The following is a 27,768-nucleotide window of genomic DNA, read 5'->3' as shown; positions in this document are numbered from 1 at the left end:
ATAAAGATTTAACGATGAGTTGATGATTGTTATATGCGCGTGCCCGGCAGGTGGCGAGAGCGCGCAAAGCACAAACCTGATCTTCTTCACTGAAAATGAACCTGAAGATTCGATGAGCGCGGAAACTAATATTGAAGGATTTTAAAAATTAATAAATTTATCTGATTTTGGTCAAATTGCACGACTGCAATAACAATATTCGAATATTACTAGTTATTAGTTTTAATGATAGTTCGTGTGCACTGATCATGTTTTGTGCTGGTAGCAGGGTGGCCTCCACGAGGTGATGAATGCTAGTGTTAGTTAGCCCTTATCTGCCTCTGTACATGTGTGTGTGTTGATTATACAGATCACATTTTGGTGTAAAGCACACACACAGTAAACATGTCGGGATTTACTTTTGGATCCACCACTCTGGGCGCCACTAACACCGGAGGAGGATTTTCATTCGGGGCTGCAGCCAGGTAACTTTAGCTATCAGCTAAAATGCGTACTAACTTACTAATTAGCTTTAACTATAGTACAATACGTACTGTTCGATATATATACTTGCCTACTAGTAAGTAGGGATGGAAATATCGCGATATCTGAAGGCTGTATACAGGACACAACAGTTATCGCGATATTTCATTTCTGTAGCGATTAAAAAGCTCAAATTTTAATAAAATTTTTTTTAAAAATGGTTTAAAAATAAATAATTTAGAGAATTTAAAGCAAAACATTAAAGTAGATTAAACAAAACGTCGAATATTTATCATTTACATGTTTACATTGGTGATTAACAGTTGACATTGTGAGATATGATATCTGAGGTAAAAGTTTCTTCAAATTGCATAAAAGTTTGTCCCATAAAGAGAATATTAATCTCTGTTTACATTCAAAACATGGAATTCAGTCACAGGTGTGCAAACTATTGCTTAAAGCTATTGCTTAATAGTGTAGAAAGTTTTGAAAGCCATCGCTAAGGCTCTGGGACTCCAGCGAACCACAGCGAGAGCAATTATCCACAAATGGAGTCAACTTGGAGAATGATGAACCTTCCCAGGAGTGGCCAGCCTCATCTAGGATGTCACAAATGAAACCAGATGAACATTTAAAGAAATACAGGCCTAAAATACTTGCCTCAGTTATGGTCAATGTACTGTACACAGTTCAACAACAAGAAAGACTGGACCAAAATAGCGTCCATTGGAGAGCTGTAGGACACATTCCACTGCTGACCAAAAAGAACACACAGAAATATCTAGATGACCCCCAAGACCTTTGGGATAATATTCTGTTGACATTGTGTGATATGATATCTGAGGTAAAAGTTGAGGTAAAAGTTTCTTTAAATTGCATAAAAGTTTGTCCCATGAAGAGAATATTAATCTCTGTTTACATTCAAAACATGGAATTCAATTATAGGTGTGCAAACTATTGCTTAAAGCTATTGCTTAATAGTGTAAAAAGTTTTGAAAGCCATCGCTAAGGCTCTGGGACTCCAGCGAACCACAGCGAGAGCAATTATCCACACATGGACTCAACTTGGAGAATGATGAACCTTCCCAGGAGTGGCCAGCCTCATCTAGGATGTCACAAATGAAACCAGATGAACATTTAAAGAAATACAGGCCTAAAATACTTGCCTCAGTTATGGTCAATGTACTGTACACAGTTCAACAACAAGAAAGACTGGACCAAAATAGCGTCCATTGGAGAGCTGCAGGACACAATCCACTGCTGACCAAAAAGAACACACAGAAATATCTAGATGACCCCCAAGACCTTTGAGATAATATTCTGTTGACATTGTGTGATATGATATCTGAGGTAAAAGTTTGAGGTAAAAGTTGAGGTAAAAGTTTCTTTAAATTGCATACAAGTTTGTCCCATGAAGAGAATATTAATCTCTGTTTACATTCAAAACATGGAATTCAATTATAGGTGTGCAAACTATTGCTTAAAGCTATTGCTTAATAGTGTAAAAAGTTTTGAAAGCCATCACTAAGGCTCTGGGACTCCAGCGAACCACAGCGAGAGCATTTATCCACAAATGGAGTCAACTTGGAGAATGATGAACCTTCCCAGGAGTGGCCAGCCTCATCTAGGATGTCACAAATGAAACCAGATGAACATTTAAAGAAATACAGGCCTAAAATACTTGCCTCAGTTATGGTCAATGTACACAATTCAACAACAAGAAAGACTGGACCAAAATAGCATCCATTGGAGAGCTGCAGGACACAATCCACTGCTGACCAAAAAGAACACACAGAAATATCTAGGCCCCCAAGACTGTTGGGATAATATTGTGTGTACTGATGAGTCAAAGGTGGAATTTTTGGAAGACATGGGTCCTTTTACATCTGGTATAAAGCTAACATTGCATTCCGCCATAAGAATGTTAAACCATCTTTGTCAGACAATCCTGAAGGAGAATGTCCGTCAATCAGCAAGTTCCCATCTAATAGTTCTGAAAGTGTTAGAAGATATTCATTCATGTAAACACACTCACTGGCTGTTGCTTATTACTAGGTTTACCAACTACGTGATATAACGACATGCATTTTTATTCATGTAGTGCCCCTGCTGCGGGAACTGGTGGCTTCAGCTTTGGGGGTCTGGGTGCGGCAACCTCCACTACCACCGCTACCACAACAGCAGCCTCTCTGGGCCTCGGTGGAGCCTTGTTTGCTCAGAAACCAGCAGCAGGGTTCAACTTTAACACACCTGCCTCAGGAGCTGCTGCACCATCAACCGGCCTTACCTTAGGTAATATTTAATGTCTAATCAAGTACACAAAGGCAGTCTTGCTTTTGTTTTAAGTTAATAGATTGTAGTTAAGCCTAACGGACATTATCTTCCCTAGGAGCTCCTGCCGCAACCACCACAGCTTCAGCAGGCTTCGGTCTCGGCTTCGGAAAACCAGCAGCTATGGCAAGTCCGTTCTCTTTAAACACCGCTACCACCTCTGCTCCTGCTGCTACCGGCCTGACTCTGGGCTCCGTCATAACCTCCTCGACACCTCAGACCGGATCCACAGGCTTCTCGCTTAACCTGGGAGGAACAACGGCCACCTCCGCCGCTCCAGTCCTGGGTCTCAGTCTCGGCTCCTCACTGTTCTCCACCCCTGCGTCAATAGGTAAGCAGCTATTTATCACATAGTAGGTGGTAAAACCGGGTCAGAGTTTAATCAGTTTGAACATGGTGCGCAGTGGCAAGCTGTAAAAACCAAGCCTCAAAGCAGTGAATGTGCATTACACCCTTATCAGTGATGTACAGTACATTTTGTTTGATTCTCTCATATCTGTGTGTTTTAGGTCTTGGCCAGCCGATGCTCAGTGGAGGCTTGAGTCTTGGAGGGTTGCTCACAGCTTCCATGGCGTCCACAGCCCCTGTAGCCCCGGCTCCCAGCGTAGGTCTGGGTGGAGTGGACTTCAGCACGTCATCAGAGAAGAAAAACGAGTCATCTGGTGCCAGACCCGAGTGAGTACCCGAAGTAAACTTTAATCCAAGCTTGGGGCATTTTCATACTGTCTACTGTTCACTTATTTATTTATTTATTTACTTACAGAGACAGTAAAGCTCTCAAGGATGAAAACCTGCCGGCCATTATCTGCCAAGACGTGGACAATTTTCAGTAAGTGTTGTTCAGTTGGGCTTGAGGTTGGGACGTGAGGAGTTTCTTCACACCAAGTGTTGGCACTAGGAGCAACAATCCTACATGCATCCATCAAACTGCCCATTAGTGAAGCATTATTCATCTTTATAGAAGGTTTCCGCTGCTCCAAAGTCCAATGGTAGTGTGCTTTACACCACCAGTCGATGCTTGATTGGCCAACTGATTGGTGGAAACCTATTTCATGAAGCTCCCAATGCATAGATCTGGTGCTGATGTTGCTTCTAGAGGCAGGACCTCGATAGTGACTGATGCACTAAACATGTTAACACTTGGCCGCCCAGCTTTGTAAGCTTTATGACTGAGCTGTTGTTGCTCATGGATGTTTCCATGTCACAAAAAAAGCACTGGTATGCTTGTCTATGTAAATTGCATGACTATGTCTTATTTTTTGACACCCCTAAATATGGGAGTTGTTGGAAAAAACACTTTCTACACCCCCAGTCTGATATGTCAACTCATGCCCTGTAATAGTGATTTTTGATTGACCATAGCTGGAGATTTCTGTGTGCCCAGATAAACAGGGCTAGTTCGACTGCTCCAGTTACAAAGCATGTTATTCAGTGGTCTACTGCCAGGTCCACGGCAGCTTCTGACCCGATAGCCATGTAAAGCTCAAGCTCATTCAAATACAGTATGTTTCTTCAGATTCCAAAGCTGTCTTCATCAGGGTCCAGTGGCCTTGACCTCCAAGTCATGCTTTGTTCGTGTTTCTGTCTGTAGGAAGTTTGTAAAGGAGCAGAAGCAGGTTCAGGAAGAGATCAGCCGGATGTCCTCCAAAGCCATGCTCAAAGTGCAGGACGACATCAAGAGCCTGAAACAGCTGCTGTCGGTCAGTGCCAGCGGCCTGCAGAGAAACGCCCTCTCCATAGACAAGCTCAAGATGGAGACCGCCCAGGTACAGAGACGCTCATATTGTGAGCTCAGGGCTTGAATCAGTGTTCAGCAGCTCCACTTACCATATAGAAGCACTTTGTAGATCTACAATTACTGACTGTAGTCCATCTATTTCTCTGCATGCTTTATCAGCCCTCTTTCACCCTGTTCTTCAATGGTCAGGACCCCCACAGAGCAGGTATTATTTGGGTACTGGATCATTCTCAGCACTGCACTGACACTGACATGGTGGTGGTGTGTTAGTGTGTGTTGTGCTGGTATGAGTGGATCAGACACAGCAGCGCTGCTGTCCCTGCTGGACTGAGAATAGTCCACCAATCAAAGATATCCAGCCAACAGCGCCGTGTGGGCAGCATCCTGTGATCACCGATGAAGGTCTAGAAGATGACCGACTCAAACAGCAGCAATAGATGAGTGCTCGTCTAATAGAGTGGACAGTGAGTGGACACGGTGTCTGATCCACTCATACCAGCACAACACACACTAACACACCAGCACCATGTCAGTGTCAGTGCAGTGCTGAGAATGATCCACTACCTAAATAATACCTGCTCTGTGGTGGTCCTGTGGGGGTCCTGACCATTGAAGAACAGGGTGAAAGAGGGCTGATAAAGCATGCAGAGAAACAGATGGACTACAGTCAGTAATTGTAGAACTACAAAGTGCTTCTATATGGTAAGTGGAGCCATATAATTATTGTGATGGTGATTGTCTGTCTGTGCATTCACATCCTTTTTTCTCCCTCTGCAGGAGCTGAAAAACGCTGATATTGCACTAAGAACCCAAAAGACACCCCCCGGACTTCAGCATGAGAACAGCGCCCCGTCTGAGTGAGTTCTAGTCAGGTAAAGTCCTTTTACTCAAAGCATTCCAGTCATGGTAACTCAAACATCTTTTCTTTGTCTCTGTAGGTATTTCCACGCTCTGGTGGAGCAGTTCGAGGTGCAGCTTCAGCAATACCGCCAGCAGATCGAAGAACTGGAAAATCACCTGACCACGCAGAGCAGCGGCTCTCACATCACCCCTCAAGGTAGTGAAGCCTTGATCTGTGAGAACCACCGGTTGGTTAATCTCATTCTTCTACTTTTTATCAGCAATCCACTGAGATGCATTTGCTGTTATTTTTGACAGATTTGTCTCAAGCTATGCAGAAACTGTACCAGACGTTTGTGGCCCTGGCTGCCCAGCTGCAGGCGGTACATGAGAACGTAAAGGTGGGTTTATTAGATTAAACTATTGACACACCATGGGTCTCATGGGACAATTTTCATGGGGTGGCCAGACTTGAGACCATTGCTCACACAGGGGTGGCACAGAAACTGATACCTTATTTTTTATGTGGCAAGTTGCCGTGGATCTGGTATTGTTTGGTCACGCACTCATTTACCTATAAAGGCAGTGAGTGTCTTACATCACAAAGACCCGCACAGTAAGCTTTTTATTTTTACTCTTCATTTTCCCTGACAAGTGAAAAACCAAAATATAGCAACCTTAACATTATGAGGAAGAATTTCAAAGATATTCCTTTGCAATACTTTATCATTTGGCTGCCAACTTGTGTGTGCTGATTATGAGACTCCGTTAAACCGGACGGCACGGTGGCTAAGTGGGTAGCACCATGCCACTACTGTACTGTACTACTGTACATATGAAAACTGAATATTGCACATTATTCAGTTTTCATATGTGCAATAATAATAACGTAAGCATTTTAATTATTTAATTGTGTGTATATAACTTTTTAACTTTAACTTTTTCTTATTTATTATGTGTTTATTATTTTTACAGAAATGGGTGCTACTGTAAAAAACTGCAATTTCCCTCTGGGATCAATAAAGTATTCTGATTCTGATTCTGATTCTGATAGCACTGTCGCCTCACAGCAAGAAGGTCCTGGGTTCGATCCCCAGGTGGTGCGGTCCGGGTCCTTTCTGTGTGGCGTTTGCACGTTCTCCCCGTGTCCGCGTGGGTTTACTCCGGGTGCTCCGGTTTCCTCCCACAGTCCAAAGACATGCAAGTGAGGTGAATTGGAGACGCCAAATTGTCCATGACTGTGTTCGATATAACCTTGTGTAATAAGTAACGACCGTTCCTGTCATGAATGTGTAACCAAAGTGTAAAACATGACGTTGAAAAATCCTAATAAACAATAATAAACTCATGGAAAACAAATCTTAATATTCTCTCAAAAATATGACACAGACTGACCAACACTGTTAAGCCAAATCAGCATTGAAAATTGACGTTACTTTTAATAGCCTTCTACAATGCTGGGGCTTCTTAAAACTTCATATTTTTCTTTTAAATAGCAGTGTTATTAGCCGCTCAGGTGGCGCAGCGGTAAAGTACGCTAGCTCACCAGAGTCGGGTTTCTAGATGCATCGTATCGAAACTCGGCTCTGCCTTTCCGACTGGTTTGGGCGGCAGTATGAACGACGTTTGGCTGTTCAGGGGCTTAGGGGTAGAGTCGGAGCATAGGTTCCTCATAACTGGTGCGAGTGCGGCCCCCTGCTGGTTGACTGACGGCGCCTGCACGGGGCTGAGGGATAACATCGAGGGGGGTGCGACCCTCCGTGCGCGGTGTCTCTCGGTGTATGAACTCGGCCCGTGCGGGTGAAAAACGCAGGATTGCGTCCTCAGTCGGCGGCAAAGGGTCGAACCAGTATAGAGGACACAATCAGGGTAATTGGACACGACTAGAGTGGGGATAAAAGTTGGGGGGAAAAAGTGGGAAAAAATAGATAATTAAAAATAAATAAATAAATAGCAGTGTTATTTAACTGCTTATTAAATTCGGCGGACACCCGCCCAATCTGGCAACACCGGAACGCGCAGAGCCCGTTGGCGCTTTTACTCGCAGCGCGCCACAACTACTTCTTCTTCATCTGTAATTGTGTTGGTGGTTGACATTCAGGTTGAGTGTATTACTGCACTGTTTTGGTGGAGAACGACTTGTTTGAGGTGCGCTGTCGAATTGCGCTGTGGGAACGCATGCGTACAGAAATGGTTCCGCAAAAAAGTTGCCGGCAAAGCGGTGGTGGGGGGGGGTGAACTTGCCGAAGATTAATTGATGGTGGCCTTGGCCACCACTGGCCACCCCCTGGTCTCATGGGCAAAATGCACGGCATCTAGTGGGTGGTGCAGCAGTGTAATACAACAAGATCAGATCTCAGCAGGGCTACTGACCTGACTAGGCATCCAGCAGACACAGCTGGGTTGAATGGTGTTTCTCTGGAAGTGTGGGTCACATGGAGCATAGCGTGGGTCTCTATGGGAACCCACTACTGGCAGGTGACTGCGCACATGAAAGGGGGCATGTATGACGTCTGTGACTCTTGCCAGTGGCAGAAAAGCATTTACATTTTCCTATATTTAGCAGACGCCTTTATCCAAAGCGACTTACAGTACTGTGACAGTATACAGTCTGAGCAATTGAGGGTTAAGTGCCTTGCTCAAGGGCCCAACAGCAGTAACCTGGCAGTGGTGAGGCTTGAACCAGCGGCCTTCTGATTACTAGTCCAGTATCTTAACCACTGAGCTACAGCTGCCCTGCATTTGGTTTAATTTAATTAATTAACATGATAAATTCTCTCACCTAAGGGCATGTCTCTGAACCCTTGATCATATCCATAAAGGGTCTCTGTTGCTGCAACATCAAGTACCAGCACTCTAAACAGATATCGTTCGTATCTCAAAATGACTCTTCTACCCCCTGCAGACCCTAAAGCACCAGTACCTGAGCTTCAGACGGGCCTTCCTGGACGACTGCACGGACGTGTTCGAGTCGAAGCGGAGCCGGAAGACGCACAGCGCCCCCCGGGTCACCACCGGCCCCACGCCCTTCGGCTCCGTCCCAAACGCCGCCGCCGTGGCCATGGCCGCCACGCTCACCCAGCAGCAACAGCCCGCTCCAGGTCTGACAGCCTTCAAGTTCTAGACCTCTTCTTGTCCTATAGGGAGATCAGGATGCAGAAATAAAGAGCAGGGGGCGGAGGTGCATGATATTAGGTTTATTGGTTATTTATGGTAGGAATTAACAGTGCAGCGGTGCGTTATCTTACCATCCGCCGCTGCCCTGTTGGTTTCTTTTACTGAAGGAACAAAAGCACTACAGGACTACTCACAAATTCCAGCGCAGATCTGACTTCTTTCCTCTGTTGTGCTCGGTTCAGGTTACAATGCCGCGTCTTTTTAAGCATCGTAGTTCCGATGCAGAACCAGCGTGTATTTTAACAGGTTTTATTTATCAGGTATTTATTGAAATAGCTAAAAACAGGGTATCTGACTCATAGGAACTTGCAATTGAAACGGTGCTCGCTTGGCACTGGTGCATATTCTAGTTTTCTCCTTCATATCAGGTTTTATTAAGTAATGGAGTTAAATTATGATTTACCTCCACTACAATTAAAGCACTTCGCTGTTTGTCCTTGTAGAACATCTCCAATAATACTCATATAGTAATCACCACAGATTTCCTAGTCACCCACTGAAAAACCTGACTGTTACTGGAGTTCATCATTTCATTTTCTATTATTTAAAGTACCTATGAATGTATATATAAATAATAATAATAGGAACGTCATGACAACAGGACTGACCTCTAACTTTACCATTAATAGATTAACACTAGAGGATCCAGCAGTCAGGAAATACAAGACAGACTAGCACTTACCAGAACAAGACTGAAGGAACTGGAAAATACACCGATCAGCCATAACATTAACATTAAACCACCTCCTTGTTTCTACACTCACTGTCCATTGTATCAGCTACACTTACCATATAGGAGCACTTTGTAGTTCTACAATTACTGACTGTAGTCCATCTGTTTCTCTACATACTTTTTTAGCCTGCTTTCATCCTGTTCTATAATGGTCAGGACCCCCACATGACCACTACAGAGCAGGTATTATTTAGGTGGTGGATCATTCTCAGCACTGCAGTGACACTGACATGGTGGTGGTGTGTTAGTGTGTGTGGTGCTGGTATGTTTTTTTAAATACCGTGTCCGCTCACTGTCCACTCTATTAGACGCTCCTACCTAGTCGGTTCACCTTGTAGATGTAAAGTCGATGTATAGACGACCGCTCATCTATTGCTGCTGTTTGAGTCGGTCATCTTCTAGACCAGGGGTGTCAAACTCATTTTCACCGAGGGCCACATCAGCATTATTGAGGCCCTCAAAGGGCCGATTGTAACGTATCCTGCTGTGATTGCAGTCTGTTGTTTTTCTTGGAGGCTAAATTCTGCATTTATATTGTCCTCCTTTACCACAGACACGGCCTCATAACACAAGAGACGCACCGGTTTCTCTTCCTGAAGCACAAACTTGTTTTCATTTTCATTACATTTTCTTCTTCTGCTTAATTTTCTTACTTATCTTCTTTTTGGGATCATGTGTAAATATGTGTAACATCATCTACTGGCGGGATGTGTCACTTTGCAGGTCACAAAATCAGCATGCGTTTTTAGAGATGCAGTTAATGTAGGATTTTACAGTGTATTTTAAGACAATCATTCTGCCCTCACTAATAGTTTATCCCCCTTTCCCAGCTAGACAGACAGACAGACAGACAGACAGACAGACAGCTCTCTTCAGAATACAGTCGGTTTTATTTGCTTCCCAGCTGTGTGATACACTGTGTGCACCAGAATGGAGTAAAAATACAAACAATAAAAACAATAAAGAACTTAATACAGTACAAGCACACAGCTGTAGTCAAGTGTTACATCTGGTACAATATGAGATTTAACCAAACGTAAAATAGAGGTAAGGAGTTAGCATTTTGTGTAAAGATACTAATTGCTATAGTAACGGTATTTAATTACGGTAAATTTGTAACTAAAACGCTATGATATAATCACTAAACATTTACAAACAACTGAGAATATAAACGCCACTACTTACAGACGATGCTTTGGTAATATATTACAAGATAATTATTTATACTTATTATTATTGTTTACATTACTACCCGCATTCTTTTGCCGTAAAAGTCACATGGCTTCTCAGCGAAGGTCAAAGTTAGTTGCCATGACTACGATGTCAACAGTTAAAGGCTTAAAGGCGCAGGACTCCCATTAAATTATAACTGCGTCTCTGTAACGACTCGAACCATCACAACAATCGTACAGTCGTTTAAGCTCTCGCGGGCCACATAAAATGACGTGGCGGGCCGGATCTGGCACCCCTGTTCTAGACCTTCATCAGTGGTCACAGGACGCTGCCCACGGGGCGCTGTTGGCTGGATATTGTTGGTTGGTGGAGTATTATCAGTCCAGCAGTGACCGTAAGGTGTTGCTGTGTCTGATCCACTCATACCAGCACAACACACACTAACACACCACCACCATGTGTGGTCAGTGTCACTGCAGTGCTGAGAATGATCCACCACCCAAATAATACCTGCTCTGTGGTGGTCCTGGGAGAACCTTGACCATGAAGAACAGCATGGAAGGGGGCTAACAAAGCATGCAGAGAAACAGATGGACTACAGTCAGTAATTGTAGAACTACAAAGTGCTCCTATATGGTAAGTGGAGCTGGAGGTGGTTTTAATGTTATGGCTGATCGGTGTATATTCAGATGTAGCTATTTATCTCTCCAAACAAAGATCAGAATTATCCACACTGGTCTTTTCTATGGATGTAAAAGCTGGACAGGAAGAATAATATCGATGCCTTTGAACTTGCCTTTTGGTCCTGTGAAGACTTTTTAGATGGCAAAGAAGACACAGCAGAATCAAACCTAATCTTTCCCTCAAAGCACATATAACCAAACTGAAGCTCTGTTAGGACGTATTATGAGAAGAAATCAGTTCTTTGGAAAGTACAATTATGCTTGGACATCCAGCAACAATGGATGGATACAATGAGAGGAGCAATGAGCCATTAAGAAGAATGAAGACCCAACAGTAGACTAGATATCAGGGAGAAACACTAACCACATGGTCGCCAGGAGACGGAACCGACTAGATGGCACTTAATAATAAAAATAATAGAGTAGAATAGAATTAATATAATTTTTTTAATTTCATGCCTGCCTCCGAAAATATAGTAGAACAGTGTTGGGGTTATCACCTGTATAACAGGATGGTTTAAATATATAAAATATACAAAAATAAATAACACATTATACATAACACAATAATACATTTATGACCATTTGCGTCCTGGTCTTTACACTAGTATATTTATTTATCCAAATTTAAAAATAGTAATGCTACCACCGCACTACTGGAAAATGTAGTTCAACTAATTATTTAAAGTCAGTGTACTAGGGATTTCTTTTAACTGCTAACTGACCATAATTTTTTGATGATTCAATGATACCCAACAAGCGTATAGCGTCACCAAGTTTCATATCAACAAGTCTTTAGGTTTAGGGGTGTACTGGGACATGATGCACAATACCCACATCATTTTTCTAGAGCAGAAATTTACATCACACACAGATCCACATCCACACGTGCAGGGTTTAACATGCTGACGCAAAACCGTTCGAGCTTCCGTTTGGGATTTTAATGCGAATGTTCAGAATATGGTGGGTTGGACCAGCCTGGGGGGCGGGGAGTATCTGTCAAGGGGGGCGTGACATTATGAGATTCATTTTTTACCCATAGGAGGCAAATTTGATTAGTCTTGCTGACCACGCACACGCAAAATCGCAGACTTGAATAGTGCGTCTTTGATGGTCCGTTTATTAATACTACTTCTAAACGAGTGCATCCTTTCAACAATGCTAGCTACTAATAATCAGTGTTGATACTAGTTGTGTTGCGATGACTGACTGTTCCTTAAATACGGTCTTGTTTGTGTATTATACTGAAGTCTTGCCTTTTCGGACACTCGTACGATAGCGGTAACCATGGTAGCGTTCAGAGTGTCTGGACATGAGAGCAATAATACCAGGCTTTTTGGACGGGGGAATTAGTCGATCGACGTTTCACATAGTGCTCGAGAACGTGTTGTAGTTTGAAGTCATTGATCCAAGGCGTGTTGCATTTGTGGTGAACTGACGGCACTGTAGGAACGACCAGATTTGGAGCAATTATTAGGGATGTCCCGATCACGTTTTTTTGTTCCCAATCATTCATTTTGATCCCGATCCGATACCGAGTCTCAAACCGATACTTGTATTTTCTAGATATTGTCTAGATAAGAACTAGATAATACTGTTCACACAGTGCACACTTCAAGTACATTACAGTTATTCAAATTAATCCAATACTATAATGTATATGTTTAACAACTGAATTGCTTAATGTTCTTTTATTTGTACAAAATAAAGGTAAACAAACTTAGTGCAGCATTGTAGTAGTAAAACTAGAACACTCGAAATGAAGTGAAGGTTCTTTTTGAGGGAAATCAGCATCTCTGCCGTGTTAGCGGACTGCCGGTTCCTCTTCTCATCGTATAATAATAAACTCGCTGTATTCGGCTGAGTGTTTATTTTTTAGGTACCGTATCGGTAGATCGTTTGGTTAAATGATACAGTATCTGGTTTGTTTATGAGCCACCGTACTTGTAGGCGTGTTGTAACTAGGCAAGGCAAGGCAAGTTTATTTGTATAGCACCTTTCATACACATTGGCAAGTCAAAGTGCTTTACATAAGGAAAAAAAATTAATTAAAAGCATTAAAACATTCCTGAGATCTAGAACCTCAGAAAGACTTCTTAAAAAATTTAGTTACAATTAAGAGAACATGAAAAACTAAAAGAAAATATAGTAAAATATACCCTACGATTTTTTAGGGGATATGAAATTAAAACAAGAGAGATAAGCAATGGCCACTCAGGTGGCGCAGCGGTAAAGTACGCTAGCTCACCAGAGTTGGGTCTCTAGATACATCGTATCGAAACTCGGCTCTGCCTTTCCGACTGTGTTGGGTGGCAGTATGAACGACGTTTGGCTGTTGTTCAGGGGCTTAGGGGTAGAGTCGGAGCACAGGTCCTCATAACTGGTGCGACTGCGGCCCCTGCTGGTTGACTGAGGAATAACATTGGGGGGGGTGCGACCCTCCGTGCGCGGTGTCTCTCGGTGTATGAACTCGGCCCGTGCGGGTGAAAAACGCAGGCTGTACTGACTGCGTGCCGGAGGGGGCGCAAGTCAGTTGAGTGGCAAAAGGGTCGAATCAGTATAGAGGACACAATCAGGGTAATTGGACACGATTAGAATGGGGATAAAAAATTGGGGGGAAAATAGATAATTAAAAAAAAAGAGAGAGATAAGCAATGAAGAACATATAGTAAAATATAAATATAGTAAAATGAGGGTAATAGCAAAAATTTCAAGCTCAATCATAGGCACAAGAAAAAAGAAAAGTTTTTAACCTGGATTTAAACACGTCTACATTTGAGGAACATCTAATATCTCCTGGCAGTCAGTTCCAGTTATATGCAGCCCAACAGCTTAATGCTGCTTCACCATGTTTAGTTTGGACTCTAGGCTCAACCAGCTGACCTGAGTCCATGGATCTAAGAGATCTACCGGGTTTATATTCTCTAAACGTTTCTGAGATGTATTCTGGGCCGAACCCATTCAGTGATTTATAGACCAGTAGCGGAACTTTAAATTCTATTCTGTAACTCGAGGGTTTTCAACCTTTTTGGACATGCAACCACCGCACAGAAATCATTGAGAAAGCTTCTGACATGCTAAAATAACGTAATTAACGTTGTGCACATCATACATACGATGCAATTTTGCTGATTGAAAAAATAATACAGTCCGATCCCATCAGAGCCGATTCTATCAGCACGTTATATAAATTCGTGGTTCACTTTGGTAAATCTTAAGCGGTTCTTGCTTTTTGATGTAGATGAGAGCAGAAAACAAGCATAGACAAAAGTTCATCAATTACTAAATTGGTTAGTTCAGGATCATCTGTTCTGACTGACTGAAAAAACTTTTAGCTCCACAGGCAGAACGACTCTGAGTCGGCTCCCGCTCTGTGGTAATAAGCAGTATAATTAAGCCTGAGCTTTTTAAGGTAAGCGAGTCACACAGAATGTTCTTTAGTAGTTGGTGTTTATTTACAACCGCAACATTCATTATAACAGTAAACACGGAGAGATGACTGAGAAAAGAAACTTACGCTGCGCTTAAAATGAATCGACTCCTGAATCACTTATATCGATACTGTGAACAGAGCGTCTCTCTTAAAGACACGCACACGTCGTATAACAGCGGTCGTCGCTTTTGACACCGGTTATCTTCGCTGTGAGCCCTATTCTGAAGGTTTTTTTCAGACTGAACTGAATAACATTAAACGTGCGTGTGAGCGTGGTCAGTGAGACTAATGAAATATGTCTCCCGTGGGTGAAAAATTAATTGCTTTAGTAATGCCCCCCCCCCCCCCCCCAAACCCCTGCTGTAGCTAACTGGAAGCCAGTGTAGAGATTTTAGAACCGGAGTGATGTGCTCGGTTCTCTTCGTCTTAGTTAGAACTCTAGCAGCGGCGTTCTGAATGAGCTGTAACTGTTGAATGGTCTTTTTGGGAAGTCCGGTTAAGAGACCATTACAATAGTAAGCCAATCAGAGTGCTTAATACTGAGATGTCGTTCAGTCTTGTAACATGGTAACGCTGATACCATGTTATGCTCCCTGAAGTTTTCATACTCTGATTAAAAGTTATTGTTTTGTAAACCGGTGTGATCCTTGACTCACACACCATATATATAAATAGTAAAATTATACAGTAATGAACGCAGCTCTGCTCCTACCGCCTCGTGAAACGCTCGCATTGCAGACGTTACACTTCGCCGTTGGACTCTCGGGTTTACGACACCTGATTGACCGCCGACGTAAAACGAAGGATCGGGCTTAGGATCGGGCTTAGTAAAGCCGATACCGATCAGTTAAAAAATGCCCGATTCTTCGAGATCGGATCGGGACATCCCTAGTATTTATTTATCTTTTTTGATTTATGCTCATTATGCAGCGATCGTCCGGCCTAATTAAGGTGTGAATCACGTATTAAGAAAATAAATCAATAAAAATGCTGCTGTGTGTACAGTACAAGTCAAAAGTTTGGACACACTTTCTCATTCCTGTGGTTTTTCTTGATTTATTTGTATTTTCTACATCCAAAGACGTCCAAACTATGAAGGAACACATATGGAATTATGTAGTGAACAAAAAAGTGTTAAACAAACCAGAATATGTTTTATATTTTAGATTATTTAAAGTAGCCATATTTTACTCTAATGACAGCTTTGCACACTTTTGGCATTTTCTCAATCAGCTTCATGAGGTGCCACCTGGAATGGTTTTCAATTAACGTTTGTGCCTTGTCAAGAGTAAATTTCTGGAACTTCTTGCTTTTTTAATGTGTTTGAGACCATCAGTTGTGTTGTGCAGAGGTAGGTACATATTCTGGTTTGTTTAACACTTTTTTGTTCACTACATAATTCCATACGTGTTCCTTCTAGTGCTGGACAATAATTCGATATCGATATATATCGCGATAGAAAATGTTTCAATAACGGTGATATGATTTTTAAACAAATTCGAACGATATATATTACGTCAGCTTTGCCGGTGTTACTTTTTTGCGGAAGCATTTTTGCACACGTTCCCACATGGACGCAATTCAACAGCGCACCTTAAGTAGTTCTCCATCAAAACAGTGCAGTTCTACACTCAACATAAATGTCAACCACCAACACAATTACAGAAGAAGTGCTACTACTGAGTACTAATACTACTTAGTAGTTATACTAAGTTATAATACTTATTAGTTGTGGCGCGCTAAGAGTAAAGTTTTTTTTCCCGAAAAACAATTTAATGGAATTTAAATAACACTTCTGTTTAACAGAAAATATTCAGTTTTAAGAAGCCCCAGCATTGTATAAGGCTATTAAAAGTAAAGTCAATTTTCAATGCTGATTTGGCTTAATAGTGCTGGTCAGTCTTGTAAAGAAAATTACAATTTGTTTTCTATGCATTCACACTAGCAAGTTCTGGGGTTCAAATGAGTCTCATCAGTACACACAAGTTTGAAGTCAAATGATCAAGTATTGCAAAGGAATATCTTTGAAATTCTTCCTCATAATGTTAAGGCTATATTTTAGTTTTTTACTTGTCAGGGAAAATGAGAAAAAAAATAAAAAGCTTATTATGCTGGGCTTGATGTAATTCTACATGACACTCACTGCCTGTATAGGTAAATGAGTGAGTGACCAAAACACTACTAGATCAACAGCCACTTGCCACATACAAAAAATAAGGTATCAGACAGTTTCTGTGCCCACCCCTGTGTGAGCAATGGTCTCAGTCTGGCCACCCATATAGAAATTGTCTGGCTCCGCCACTGTCCAAAGTTGAAAAAGAAGCAGATGAAATAACTGATAAGAGAGGAAGGACTAATTCAGTCGTGTATTCAGCTTGTATTTCTTGCCAGAAACCAGAAAAGAGGTTTGCAGGTACCGCCATCCAATTTTGGTGTTTCTGGCAGTTTTTCTGACATTTGTATTATTCATATCGATATCGGAATTATATCGTATCGATTGAAAATAGGAGTTATATCGTGATATAAATTTTAGCCATATCGTCCAGCCCTAGTTCCTTCATAGTTTGAATGTCTTCGGTATTAATCTACAATGTAGAAAATACAAATAATCAAGAAAAACCTTTGAAGGGAAGGTGTGTCCAAACTTTTGACTGGTACTGCACATGTACACGTCTAATTTGAAATGCAGTGATTGTGAATTCCTGATTAAGGGCTTGACGATAGTATTGAATTTTAGTCAGAAATGACTCGACTGTTCTTGTATAATTTCACATATTCAGACATTCTAGGGTGTACTTTGTGTTTTTTAAATTATGATCTTCTTCCCTGAATGCATTATTCGTGCCTTGGAGCCTCGGATATCCCATATATCATATCTGATATATCTATATCATAAGCTGTTGTCATCCACACAGGTTGGGTCCTATGCAGGCTCGATATAAAGGACTGGAAGGCACAGTGGGGTCAGGTCAGGGTAGGATTGTGGTAGGAGCTTGTGTACTGCAGTAACCATATGCGCTCACTGAGCACTTTATTAGGTACGATTATTTTAGCTCCACCCACCATACAGATAAACATTGTGGGTATACTATTACTGACTGTAGTTCATCTGCTCCTACTGTTTGACACTAAGGTAGCTTTTTCTGGCTGTGGGTGTAGAGTTAGACACCAGTCTTCTCCCAGCTTTGGCCTCAAGACAGGCCAATCCCAACAACACTGCTGTACCTGATACATTCATGCCAGAACATGTTATGACCACGTTTAAGTTGTTGTAGTGCTGGGAATAGCCCACCACTCAAACATGCATCCGGTCGGCGCCCAGGTGGCGCAGCGTGATATTCCCCTAGCACGCCAGCGCCGAGATCCTGAACACCACGGTTCGAATCTCGACACTGCCACCGGTCGGCTGGGCGCCATCTAGCGGGGCACAATTGGCAGTGCCTGCAGCAGACAATAATCGGCCACCGTGTCTGCTGGGTGGGATGACCGGGCTAAGTGGGCGGGGTCTTCAAACGGGCACAGTGTGTAGCGGGCACAGTTGTCAGTGCCTGCAGCAGGCAATAATTTGCCACTTTGTCTGCTGGGTGGGATGACTGGACTAAGTGGGCGGAGTCTTCAAACGCCGTTGTGTCTACCGGGTACAATTGACAGTGCCTGCAGCAGACAATAATTTGCCACCGTGTCTGCTGGGTGGGATGACCGGACTAAGTGGGTGGCGTCTTGAAACGTCCTGTGTCACCCCAGTAATTGTATATCTCCCATCTACAATACATACAATGTAAACACATAATGTTGATCTGTATAGTAGGTGTAGCTTATACAGTAATCATTCTACTGTATGTATGTACTTAAAAGGTCTTTGGATCATACCTCACATTGCCAAGTTGCCGTGGTTGGGCCCCTGAGCCAGGCCCTTAACCCTTAATTGCTAGAATTGTGTCAGCTGCTTTGGAATGCAAATGTAATGTACCAGATAGGTGTACCTAATAAAGTGCTCGGTGTGTATACGGCGGGTCGCTGTATCCTTTACTCGGCAGACGATTGGCGAAAAATAATCTGTGAATTTTATGTGCCAAACGTCGGTGTTTAATCGTTGATCTTGTATTTAACAGCTGCTGCTCTGGACTTCGGTCCATCGTTTTTGTTTTTCCTCTCTATGCTGGCATCTAGGAGCCAGTTTTTTATCGAAGTGCTTTATCGGGGGTGTACAGATCAAATCTGTATTACAGTCCATACTGATGTTCAATAGTAGATCGTATAATGTCAGTGTTTCCGAACGCGTCTATTGACATTTCATGCAGTAAACACATGTAAAACCTTCTCCTGGTTTCTACACACACTGTCCATTTTATCAGCTCCACTTACCATATAGAAGCACTTTGTAGTTCTACAATTACTGACTGTAGACTCTGTTTCTCTGCATGCTTTGTTAGCTCCCTTTCATGCTGTTCTTCAATGGTCAGGACTCTCCCAGGACCACTACAGAGCAGGTGTTATTTGGGTGGTGGATCATTCTCAGCACTGCAGTGACACTGACATGGTGGTGGTGTGTTAGTGTGTGTTGTGCTGGTATGAGTGGATCAGACACAGCAGCGCTGCTGGAGTTTTTAAATACCGTGTCCACTCCTACCTAGTTGGTCCACCTTGTAGATGTAAAGTCGATGTAGAGAGTAGAGACGATCGCTCATATTGCTGCTATTGCTGCTGTTTGACTTGGTCATCTTCTAGACCTTCATCAGTGGTCACAGGACGCTGCCCACGGGGCGCTTTTGGCCGGAGGACTATTCTCAGTCCAGCAGTGACAGTGAGGTGTCTTAAAACTCCAGCAGCATTGCTGTGTCTTATCCACTCATACCAGCACAGCATGAAAGGGGGCTAACAAAGCATGCAGAGAAACAGATGGACTACAGTCAGTAATTGTAGAACTACAAAGTGCTCCTATGTGGTAAGTGGAGCTGATACAATGGACAGTGTGTGCACAAATGCACATCTCACCATTGGCATCTACATACAGACCTAATTAGGCATGTCCAAGGTTACGGCGTGGGGGCGTCCTGTCTGGGGTGTGTTACCCACCACAAGACAAGTATAGCGATGACCAAATAGTAAGAAGTCTGAAGTCGGTGGTTATTTGAAGGGCCGACGAGTGCCTAACGAATCCGTAGTAGTACAAGCGGGCTAGTGATTTATGCCCCCCTGGGTTTGCTTGATGTGAATACAGTTAGGATTTACCCAGGCTAGGTTTGTATAGGCTTGTTAGAGTTTGCGAGCACTAATTTCTGTATTAAGTCATAAGGCATGAGTAGAATCACTGAATGGTAGTCAACTGTTGATCTAACGATGCAGATAAATCCTTAGACTCATTTAACAAGCCAATAACCTTGCATGTCATTTTTTTATAACGACTGGTATATATGGACTGGTACTTCGGGATTAGATTTGGGTGTGTGTATGTGTTTCTATAGGCGACCTTTGATTGTTTACACATGAAATATAAACCTGATTGTTTACACACTAACATGAAGTTAATTTCTAATCTGATTTGTCATTTTAGTGTGTTTTAGCTGATATTCATACCTTGCTTGTTGATTATGGTGTGCCTTTGCACTTCGGCCTATATGCAGTACTTACTGTTTAACATGCATTTACTGTAGAAAAGCTGCAGTGTGTAGAGTGGGATTTGGAGACCTCTGTGGTGGAAATGTGTAACTGCAAGCACTTTATTAGGTATGCCTAATAGTGGTAGTATGTTTAATCGGTACACAATACAGATGAACTTCGCTGTATATACAATGACTGACTGTTGCTCTGTACTCGGTCATCCTCTCTTTCCTGTTTAGCAATTGAAACACACCCCCTATTAGGACCCCACTGACATTGTAATGATATGAATGACATGGTAGTGTGTTATTCAGGTATGAGTGTATCAGGTGCAGCAGTGTTGTTGGGATTTTTAAATCCTCTCTTTAAAAGGAACACCAGTTGTAGAGGTACAATAAGCGACTAGAGCTCTCTTCAATCCCAACAACACTCATACCAGTACAACACGAGCATTTTAGTGTCATCTCTTCTCTTAATAAATAGGGTACAGGGGCAACAAATGGGCTACAGTCAGTTAATGTAAATTGAACACGCCCTTTTATAGCACCAGTTGAAGGGGTACATTAAGCGACTAGAGCTTTCTTCAATCCCAACAACACTGCTGCACCTACAACACTCATACCAGTACAACACACGAGCATTTTAGTGTCTTCTTAGTGTAATAAATAGGGTACAGGGCAACAGATGGGCTACAGTCAGTTAATGTATATTGAACACGCCCTTTTATAGAACCAGTTGAAGGGGTACAATAAGCGACTAGAGCGCTCTTCAATCCCAACAACACTGCTGCACCTACAACACTCATACCAGTACAACACACGAGCATTTTAGTGTCATCTTAGTGTAATAAATAGGGTACAGGGCAACAGATGGGCTACAGTCAGTTAATGTATATTGAACACGCCCTCTTATAGCACCAGTTGTAGGGGTACATTAAGCGACTAGAGCTCTCTTCAATCCCAACAACCCTCATACCAGTACAACACACGACCATTTTAGTGTCAACTTAGTGTAATGAATAGGGTACAGGGGCAACAGATGGGCTACAGTCAGTTAATGTATACTCATTACAATTGACAGTTAGGTGTACCTAATAAAGTGCTCGCTGAGTGTGTTATAGCAGCATGTTATAACCTATCTGAGTCTGTAGAACAAACAGTTTTAGTGACCCAGTACCCAGTTACATACCACAGCTGTAGCCTTTGCTTCAATTCTGAATCAAGCAAGTGTGTGATGTTTATGTAAGTGGATTGCTTAAAATTGACAATAAATCAATTTTTTTAAAGAAATGCCCTTGTCTTGGTTTCTTTTTGACTGACCTTAATAATTCACGTTAATTGGATGAAGGCTGAGATGCTGATTTATTCTTAATCATTGTTGCATCTCTAAATTCAAGAAGTAAAACTAATTTTGAAAGAAACAAGCCAGCTAAAAGGAAACGAGACAGGGAGCACCATTATTTGAAATGCCCTCCTGGAACGTATTTGCACATGATTTTGATATGATTTTGATGGGGACGTAACGATACGTTCTACCCACGATGCGCTGCGGTTCACGATACGATTTTTCCCGATTTTTATAAACTGAAATTAAAGACGAATTATGACAAAGTTTCCTTTTATTATTTCTGTGCTGTATTTGTGCCGCTCAGGTGGCGCAGCGGTAAAAAGACACGCTGCAAACCAGAGCTGGATTCCGGATACATCGTATCGAAACCAGCTCTGCCTTACCGGTCCGAGGATGAGTGGCTGTACGAGCCACGATTGGCCGGTTGCTCGGTTAGGGGGCGGGACAAAGAACCGGATGTGGGTCTCTCTCTGCCGGCTGATTAGAGGCGCCTGCACGGAGATGAGGGAGAGTGCCCTTAGGGTGCGTCTCTCCGCATGCAACGCTAGGTGGCGCCACACTCATCGATGTGTGGGGTGGCAAAAATGCATCCAGCTGCTGCCCGTGTTTCGGAGGGGATATGGGTTAGCTTCGATCTCCTCGGTCAGGGCGGGGTTCGGCGTAGACAGAGAGGAAGCACGATGCAAATTGAACAATTGGCTGCGCTAAAAAGGGGGAGAAAAAGGGGAAAAATTAAGAAAAAATACTGTATTTGTGATTATCTTTTATTTATCTAAATAACGAACGCCCTTTTATTTCTCAGGTAGGTACAAACCATGCAAAACTATTTTGAATTAAGCCCAATTTGGCTGGAAAACCCCGAATCTGGCAACCTGGCGTATAGCGCCAGTGACGTCAACCAGGCGAGGTGTATAGCGCCAGCGCCCTATGCTGTTTAAAGTCAATATCGATTCATTTTACATGTCAGATCAATTTGAATCGTGGGATTTTTGAATCGGTTATTAACTGTCTTGTGGTGCATTGTTACATCCCTAGATTCTGATATCGCAATAGACCCATAAGCCAAAACGTTATACTTTACCCCTTGGATATTGTAAAACAATCCCAGTAGTTCTTACCCTCATTGTTGCCTATTCATTTACCACACTTCATCTCTCTGCTGGCAGGCCTTTCAGTCCAAACTACTCGCACACACACAGATGAGGCATAACATTATGACCACCTTCCTAATAGTGTGTTGGTCCCCCATTTGCTGGCAGCAAACTGCGACGCACTGTGTATTCCGACACCCTTCTATCAGAACCGGCATTAACGTCTTCAGCAATCTGAGCTACACTAGCTGGTCTGTTGGATGGGCTCCCCACGTGCATCAATGAGCCTCGGCCCCCACTGCCCATGACCCCGCCCACTGTTTTTTCCCTGAACCACTGTTTATAGATACTGACCACTGCAGCCCGGGACACACCCCACACGAGCTGCAGTTTTGGAGATGCTCCGACCCAGTCGTCTAGCCGTCACAATCTGGCCCTCCACGGCATGAACTCAACCCCCCACCGCACTCATTGGCTGCACTCGCCAGGTCGTTATTATTATATTAATAACGATATTTTATTAATATAATGAATTAATTAATATATTAATTACAATATATCACAATATTGTAGCGGTGTTAGGTGAGTGACATTCAGCTCAGCCAATCAGAATGCATCACCCGGCTTATACGTTTACATTTTCGACATTTAGCAGACGCTTTTATCCAACACAGGGTTAAGGGCCTTGCTCAAGGGTCCAAGAGGGTCAAGGGTCTGTCTGTAGGGATCAGTGGTGGGGCTTGAACCAGCAACCTTTGGATTACTAGTCCTGTGCCTTAACCACTAGGCTACGGCTTGCCCTATACATACTTATACATGTGCGTTCGGACGTTCTGCAGTCAGTTTTGTAAATGACCCTCTAGTAGCAAGTGGCTAATGCTAGCGGTAAAAACACGACAATAATTTCGACAAGTAAGGGGGGGTCCAAAATGTTTCTGTGCACCGGGGCCCATGAGCTCCTAGTTACGCCACTGGCTGGACTCATATATGTCTGGTGGAGTCCATGTCTCAGCAGGTCAGCTGTTTTAACAGCATATTAGGCGCGGGTGGTTTTAATGTTTTGGCTCATGGGTGTATAACTGAATATATCTTATGCATCAAGAATTCATTCGGTTCCAGCAGACGCTCACACCATCTCATTTCCCACCCAACTGAAAGTGACTCCACTAGTTTAGCCAATCACGTTGGTGCATCCTAACCCCAAACTGTTTGACGTGAACTCCAGACTTAGATTCCCACGTGAACCAAAGCACAAAACTGCATCCACGCATTCAAATCCAGGTCCAGGTCTAAGTAAGTAATGATGAATTGAACAGAAAGGTCATTGTGCACCTCAGGTAAGTCTAGACAGGAAACGGGGACAACTATTGCACTCGAATCTTCAGTACTTGAGATAAAAAAGTGAGATACAAGTCTGAGAGTAAGCTCTTCTGCTCTCTTTCTTTGTCCCAGGAACACAGACGCCCCTGGGGGCAAGTTTTGGCACCCCCTTTGCCTCGGGCATGGCCAGTAGTATGGGCTCTACCAGCCTCGGAGGTACCCGCTTATTTATCCTCTCAGCTTCCACCATTCCACGCCGGTGATTCAAAGTAACATTAAGCCGTATACAGGTTACCTGTGGTTGCTGTGATTGGTTAGATCTCTCCTCTACTAATATACAGAAGAAAAAAAAACCTACATTGCCTACACTCCTTATTTCCCTTAATTCTCCCCCTTCCTGTCCTCTGTGGGTGTCCAGCTATGAGAAGTCTTCTCTGTTGTATAGAGTGATGCTAGTAAATATGTGTAAATAACGGTAGCATTAAGCCGTGTCCCGCTCTGTCTCTCGGCAGCTTTCGGTAGCGGCCCAGCGTTCGGGACTGCGGCGACGGGAGGCTCGTCGTTCGGTTTTTCTGCTAACAAGCCGTCTGGAGGGAGCTTGAGCGCAGGTGTGTTCGACGGCACCCTCCTCCCTTTCTTCACACAATGACTAAGTGTGCATGGCTAACACAAACGCCGCTCGATGCGGATTCAGAAAGCGTTCAGATCCCTTGACTTTGAGTGGATAGAATTGTTCGTTTTAGCCATGTCGACATACACCGATCAGCCATAGCGTTAAAACCACCTCACTGTCCACTTTGTACTGTAGTTCTACAATTACTGACTGTAGTCCATCTGTTTCTCTACATGCTTTGTTAGCCCCCTTTCATGCTGTTCTTCAATGGTCAGGACCACTACAGAGCAGGTATTATTTAAGTGGTGGATCATTCTCAGCACTGCGCTTATACTGACATGGTGGTGGTGTGTTTTTAAACACCTCACTGTCACTGCTGGACTGAGAATAGTCCACCAACCCAAAATATATCCAGCCAACAGCGCCCCGTGGGTAGCATCCTGTGACCACTGATGAAGGTCTAGAAGATGACCGACTCAAACAGCAGCAATAGATGAGCGATCGTCTCTGACTTTACATCTACAAGGTGGACCGACTAGGTAGGAGTGTCTAATAGAGCGAACAGTGAGTGGACCGCTGTGTCTGATCCACTCGTACCAGCACAACACACAGTTACTGCAGTGCTGAGAATGATCCACCACCTAAATAATACCTGCTCTGTAGTGGTTCTGTGGGGGTCCTGACCATTGAAGAACAGGTTGAAAGCAGGCTAAAAAAGTATGCAGAGAAACAGATGGACTACAGTCAGTAATTGTAGAACTACAAAGTGCTTCTATATGGCAAGTGGAGCTGATAAAATAGACAGTGAGTGTAGAAACAAGGAGGTGGTTTTAATGTTATGGCTGATGGGCGTAGATCTTGGCGGTCTGCTAAAGATTTCCAAACTATGTCCAATCCTTTTAATGGCAAGAAGGCTTAGGGATAATTACAGTGAACAGGATGCTCCTGACCATGATTTACAGTACTAAAGCCAAGGGTCTGAATACTTTAGTGAGTAAGACATTGATTTTTTATTATTAAAAATATATTAAGTGTACCCTGATGTTTAGAAATGGCAGCTCTGTCCATTTAAAATCAAATCCACAACACAAATTCCTCAAGAGAAAAAAAAAATCAAGGGGTATGAATACTTTCTGAATTCACTGTCTATAACAGCAAGGTATTTGTTTTTCATACCACTTTACACAAGCAGGTTATGTACTGGTGCTGCGTAGCCCCTTCCCCCCTTGATCATTTTAAAAGATACACAAGAAGCAGCAGTTTATCCTATTGGGGCAAATTTAGGATTCTAATCAGGGCGTCTGTAGCTCCAGATCTGGGTTTCTTAACCACACTTGGGCCATAAAATTCTCTTAACTGGTCCATGGACCCACAATTTAAAACTAATTCTAACATAAACATTAAATACTATTTTAAAGCCACAACAAATGGACTTTTTGCATTATTATTAATTCATTTTAACTGTCAGAACTGTTTAATCATTGATCTAATTTCTGGTTCTAAACTCATCCCATATATAACCACTAGTGTTAAAATGTAATTATTTAAATTAATGCAATTTAAATTTCCCCCTCACCCCAGGCCTTTGTTTATAGGCTTTCAACTTTTCCAGTTCGCATTCAAAGCCAGGTCCGATTAAACATCTTTGGGATGAATCGGAGGATTGACTGCTAGCCAGTTCTTCTGGTTATATCTTGTTAGATATGGTTTATATGGCTTTCCGTTTAGTGTCCATATACTTTGCGCGTCCAATTGCCCGATTGCGTCATGCTTCCTCTCCGCTAATGCCGAACCCCGCTCTGATTTGAGGAGAACTCCGACACGTGGGCAGCAGCCGTATGCATTTTGTCACCCACGCTATACGGGTGCATATATGCGGATCAGCACTGTGTACGGAGAGACACACCCTGATCCGCACTCTCTCCCCCGCCTCCGTGCAGGCAGCAGAGGTCGTAGTGCATCAGTTACGAGGAGTCCCTATCCGGCTTAATACCCCACCCCATATGAACAACAGGCCGATCGTTGTTCGTGTGGCCGCTCAGCCCACCCGGATGGCAGAGCCGAGATTCGATACGATGTGTTCGAAATCCCAGCTCTCGTGCGCCTGAGCGGCGGCGGCTTTAAACCTTTTTGATCTTGAGATCTGCCGCCCTTCTCAGCTAGCAAGTCTGTCGTCATGCAGGGAACGGTTGCACACAGAAATAATGTATATTTAAATTCGAAATTTAACTTTTAGAACCCCACGATTAGGCAATTTTGACTAAAGCAGACGCTTCTAAATCTGAAAACATATACTGTAGAATGCTGCCTAAGTCTATAACTATCTAGTCCTTAAAAATATATACACTCTTTTTGGTGATACTGATTTTTTCTCCTTTTCGTGCAGGATTTGGAGGCTCCAGCACCTCAGGCTTTAACTTCAGCAACCCAGGGATCAATGCGTCAGCTGGGCTTACCTTCGGAGTCTCCAACGTCCAGAGCGCGGGCTTCGGCACACCGACGCTGCAGCTCAAAAAGCCTCCAGCGGGCAACAAGAGGGGCAAGAGATAGAACCACGGCTGTAATACAGATATTATGTAATACATATTTTTGGATGGATGTTCTTTTGGTGTAACGTGTGCTTCTTATTCAGTGCTGCATTTTCACTATCTGACTGACGTGATGCCAGATGAATCTGATGAACCCACTGATGGAGGAAGAGGTTTAAATACGGAGCTGTTTAGTTTGGTCACTCAATTTGCTCCTGTGCATGCAATTTTCTCTGTCATTTGAAGACGTATTTCCTTCTTGTTCTCTTTCTTAACGTGTACTCGGTGTAGTGGCAACACGTGGAGTTTGTGTAGCCTGTATGCTTATTGTTTTGTCTGAACTTCTTTCTAGATTTCATGTGCAAACTTGTACTTTTGACCTGAAAAAGCTTTAATAATTAAACAGTAAAGTTTCTTCGTTTTCAGTGGCTTCTGATTATTTCAGTTGGATTTACACAAAGCTTTGGATCATGTTTTTAAATTTGATTCGTTGTAATGATGTGTATGTAAGCCATGATTATTCTGATAATTTAATTCCAAAGTCTAATAGAATTCCGCAGCAATAATGAATTTGGATGAATATGTTCACATTTGGTGGTCTTTTATTGAATGGTTTATACAGAGGGGCCAAAATGTATACACACTGTAATAGATGGGCTTTTTTTATTGTGAATGGTACTACTACTATGGTATTACTG

The 27,768-nt window shown here is 42.9% G+C and overlaps 1 protein-coding gene across 3 annotated transcripts; it reads left to right on the top strand.

Annotated features, from left to right (window-relative positions):
• Positions 1-152: 152 nt before the first annotated feature.
• On the top strand, positions 153-27,491 carry nup58 (nucleoporin 58). Of its 3 annotated transcripts, XM_062985380.1 has the most exons (13): positions 153-464; positions 2,564-2,754; positions 2,852-3,124; positions 3,303-3,468; positions 3,557-3,622; positions 4,385-4,559; positions 5,309-5,388; positions 5,470-5,588; positions 5,690-5,772; positions 8,277-8,472; positions 24,062-24,145; positions 24,442-24,537; positions 26,929-27,491. In XM_062985380.1, exons 1-13 carry the CDS (start codon positions 385-387, stop codon positions 27,090-27,092), a joined length of 1,773 nt encoding a protein of 590 aa, XP_062841450.1. In that variant the 5' UTR covers positions 153-384; the 3' UTR covers positions 27,093-27,491. The 3 variants fall into 3 exon arrangements, with proteins under 3 accessions (XP_062841450.1, XP_062841451.1, XP_062841452.1); XM_062985381.1 differs by lacking the exon at positions 24,062-24,145 and having other exon boundaries at positions 154-464; XM_062985382.1 differs by lacking the exons at positions 24,062-24,145; positions 24,442-24,537 and having other exon boundaries at positions 155-464.
• The last annotated feature ends 277 nt before the right edge of the window (positions 27,492-27,768 follow it).

Source organism: Trichomycterus rosablanca, chromosome 23 (assembly GCF_030014385.1).
Source record: "Trichomycterus rosablanca isolate fTriRos1 chromosome 23, fTriRos1.hap1, whole genome shotgun sequence".
NCBI lineage: Eukaryota > Metazoa > Chordata > Actinopteri > Siluriformes > Trichomycteridae > Trichomycterus > Trichomycterus rosablanca.
The sequence above is the reverse complement of the archived record's forward strand: the minus strand, read 5'-3'. Positions and strand labels throughout refer to the sequence as shown.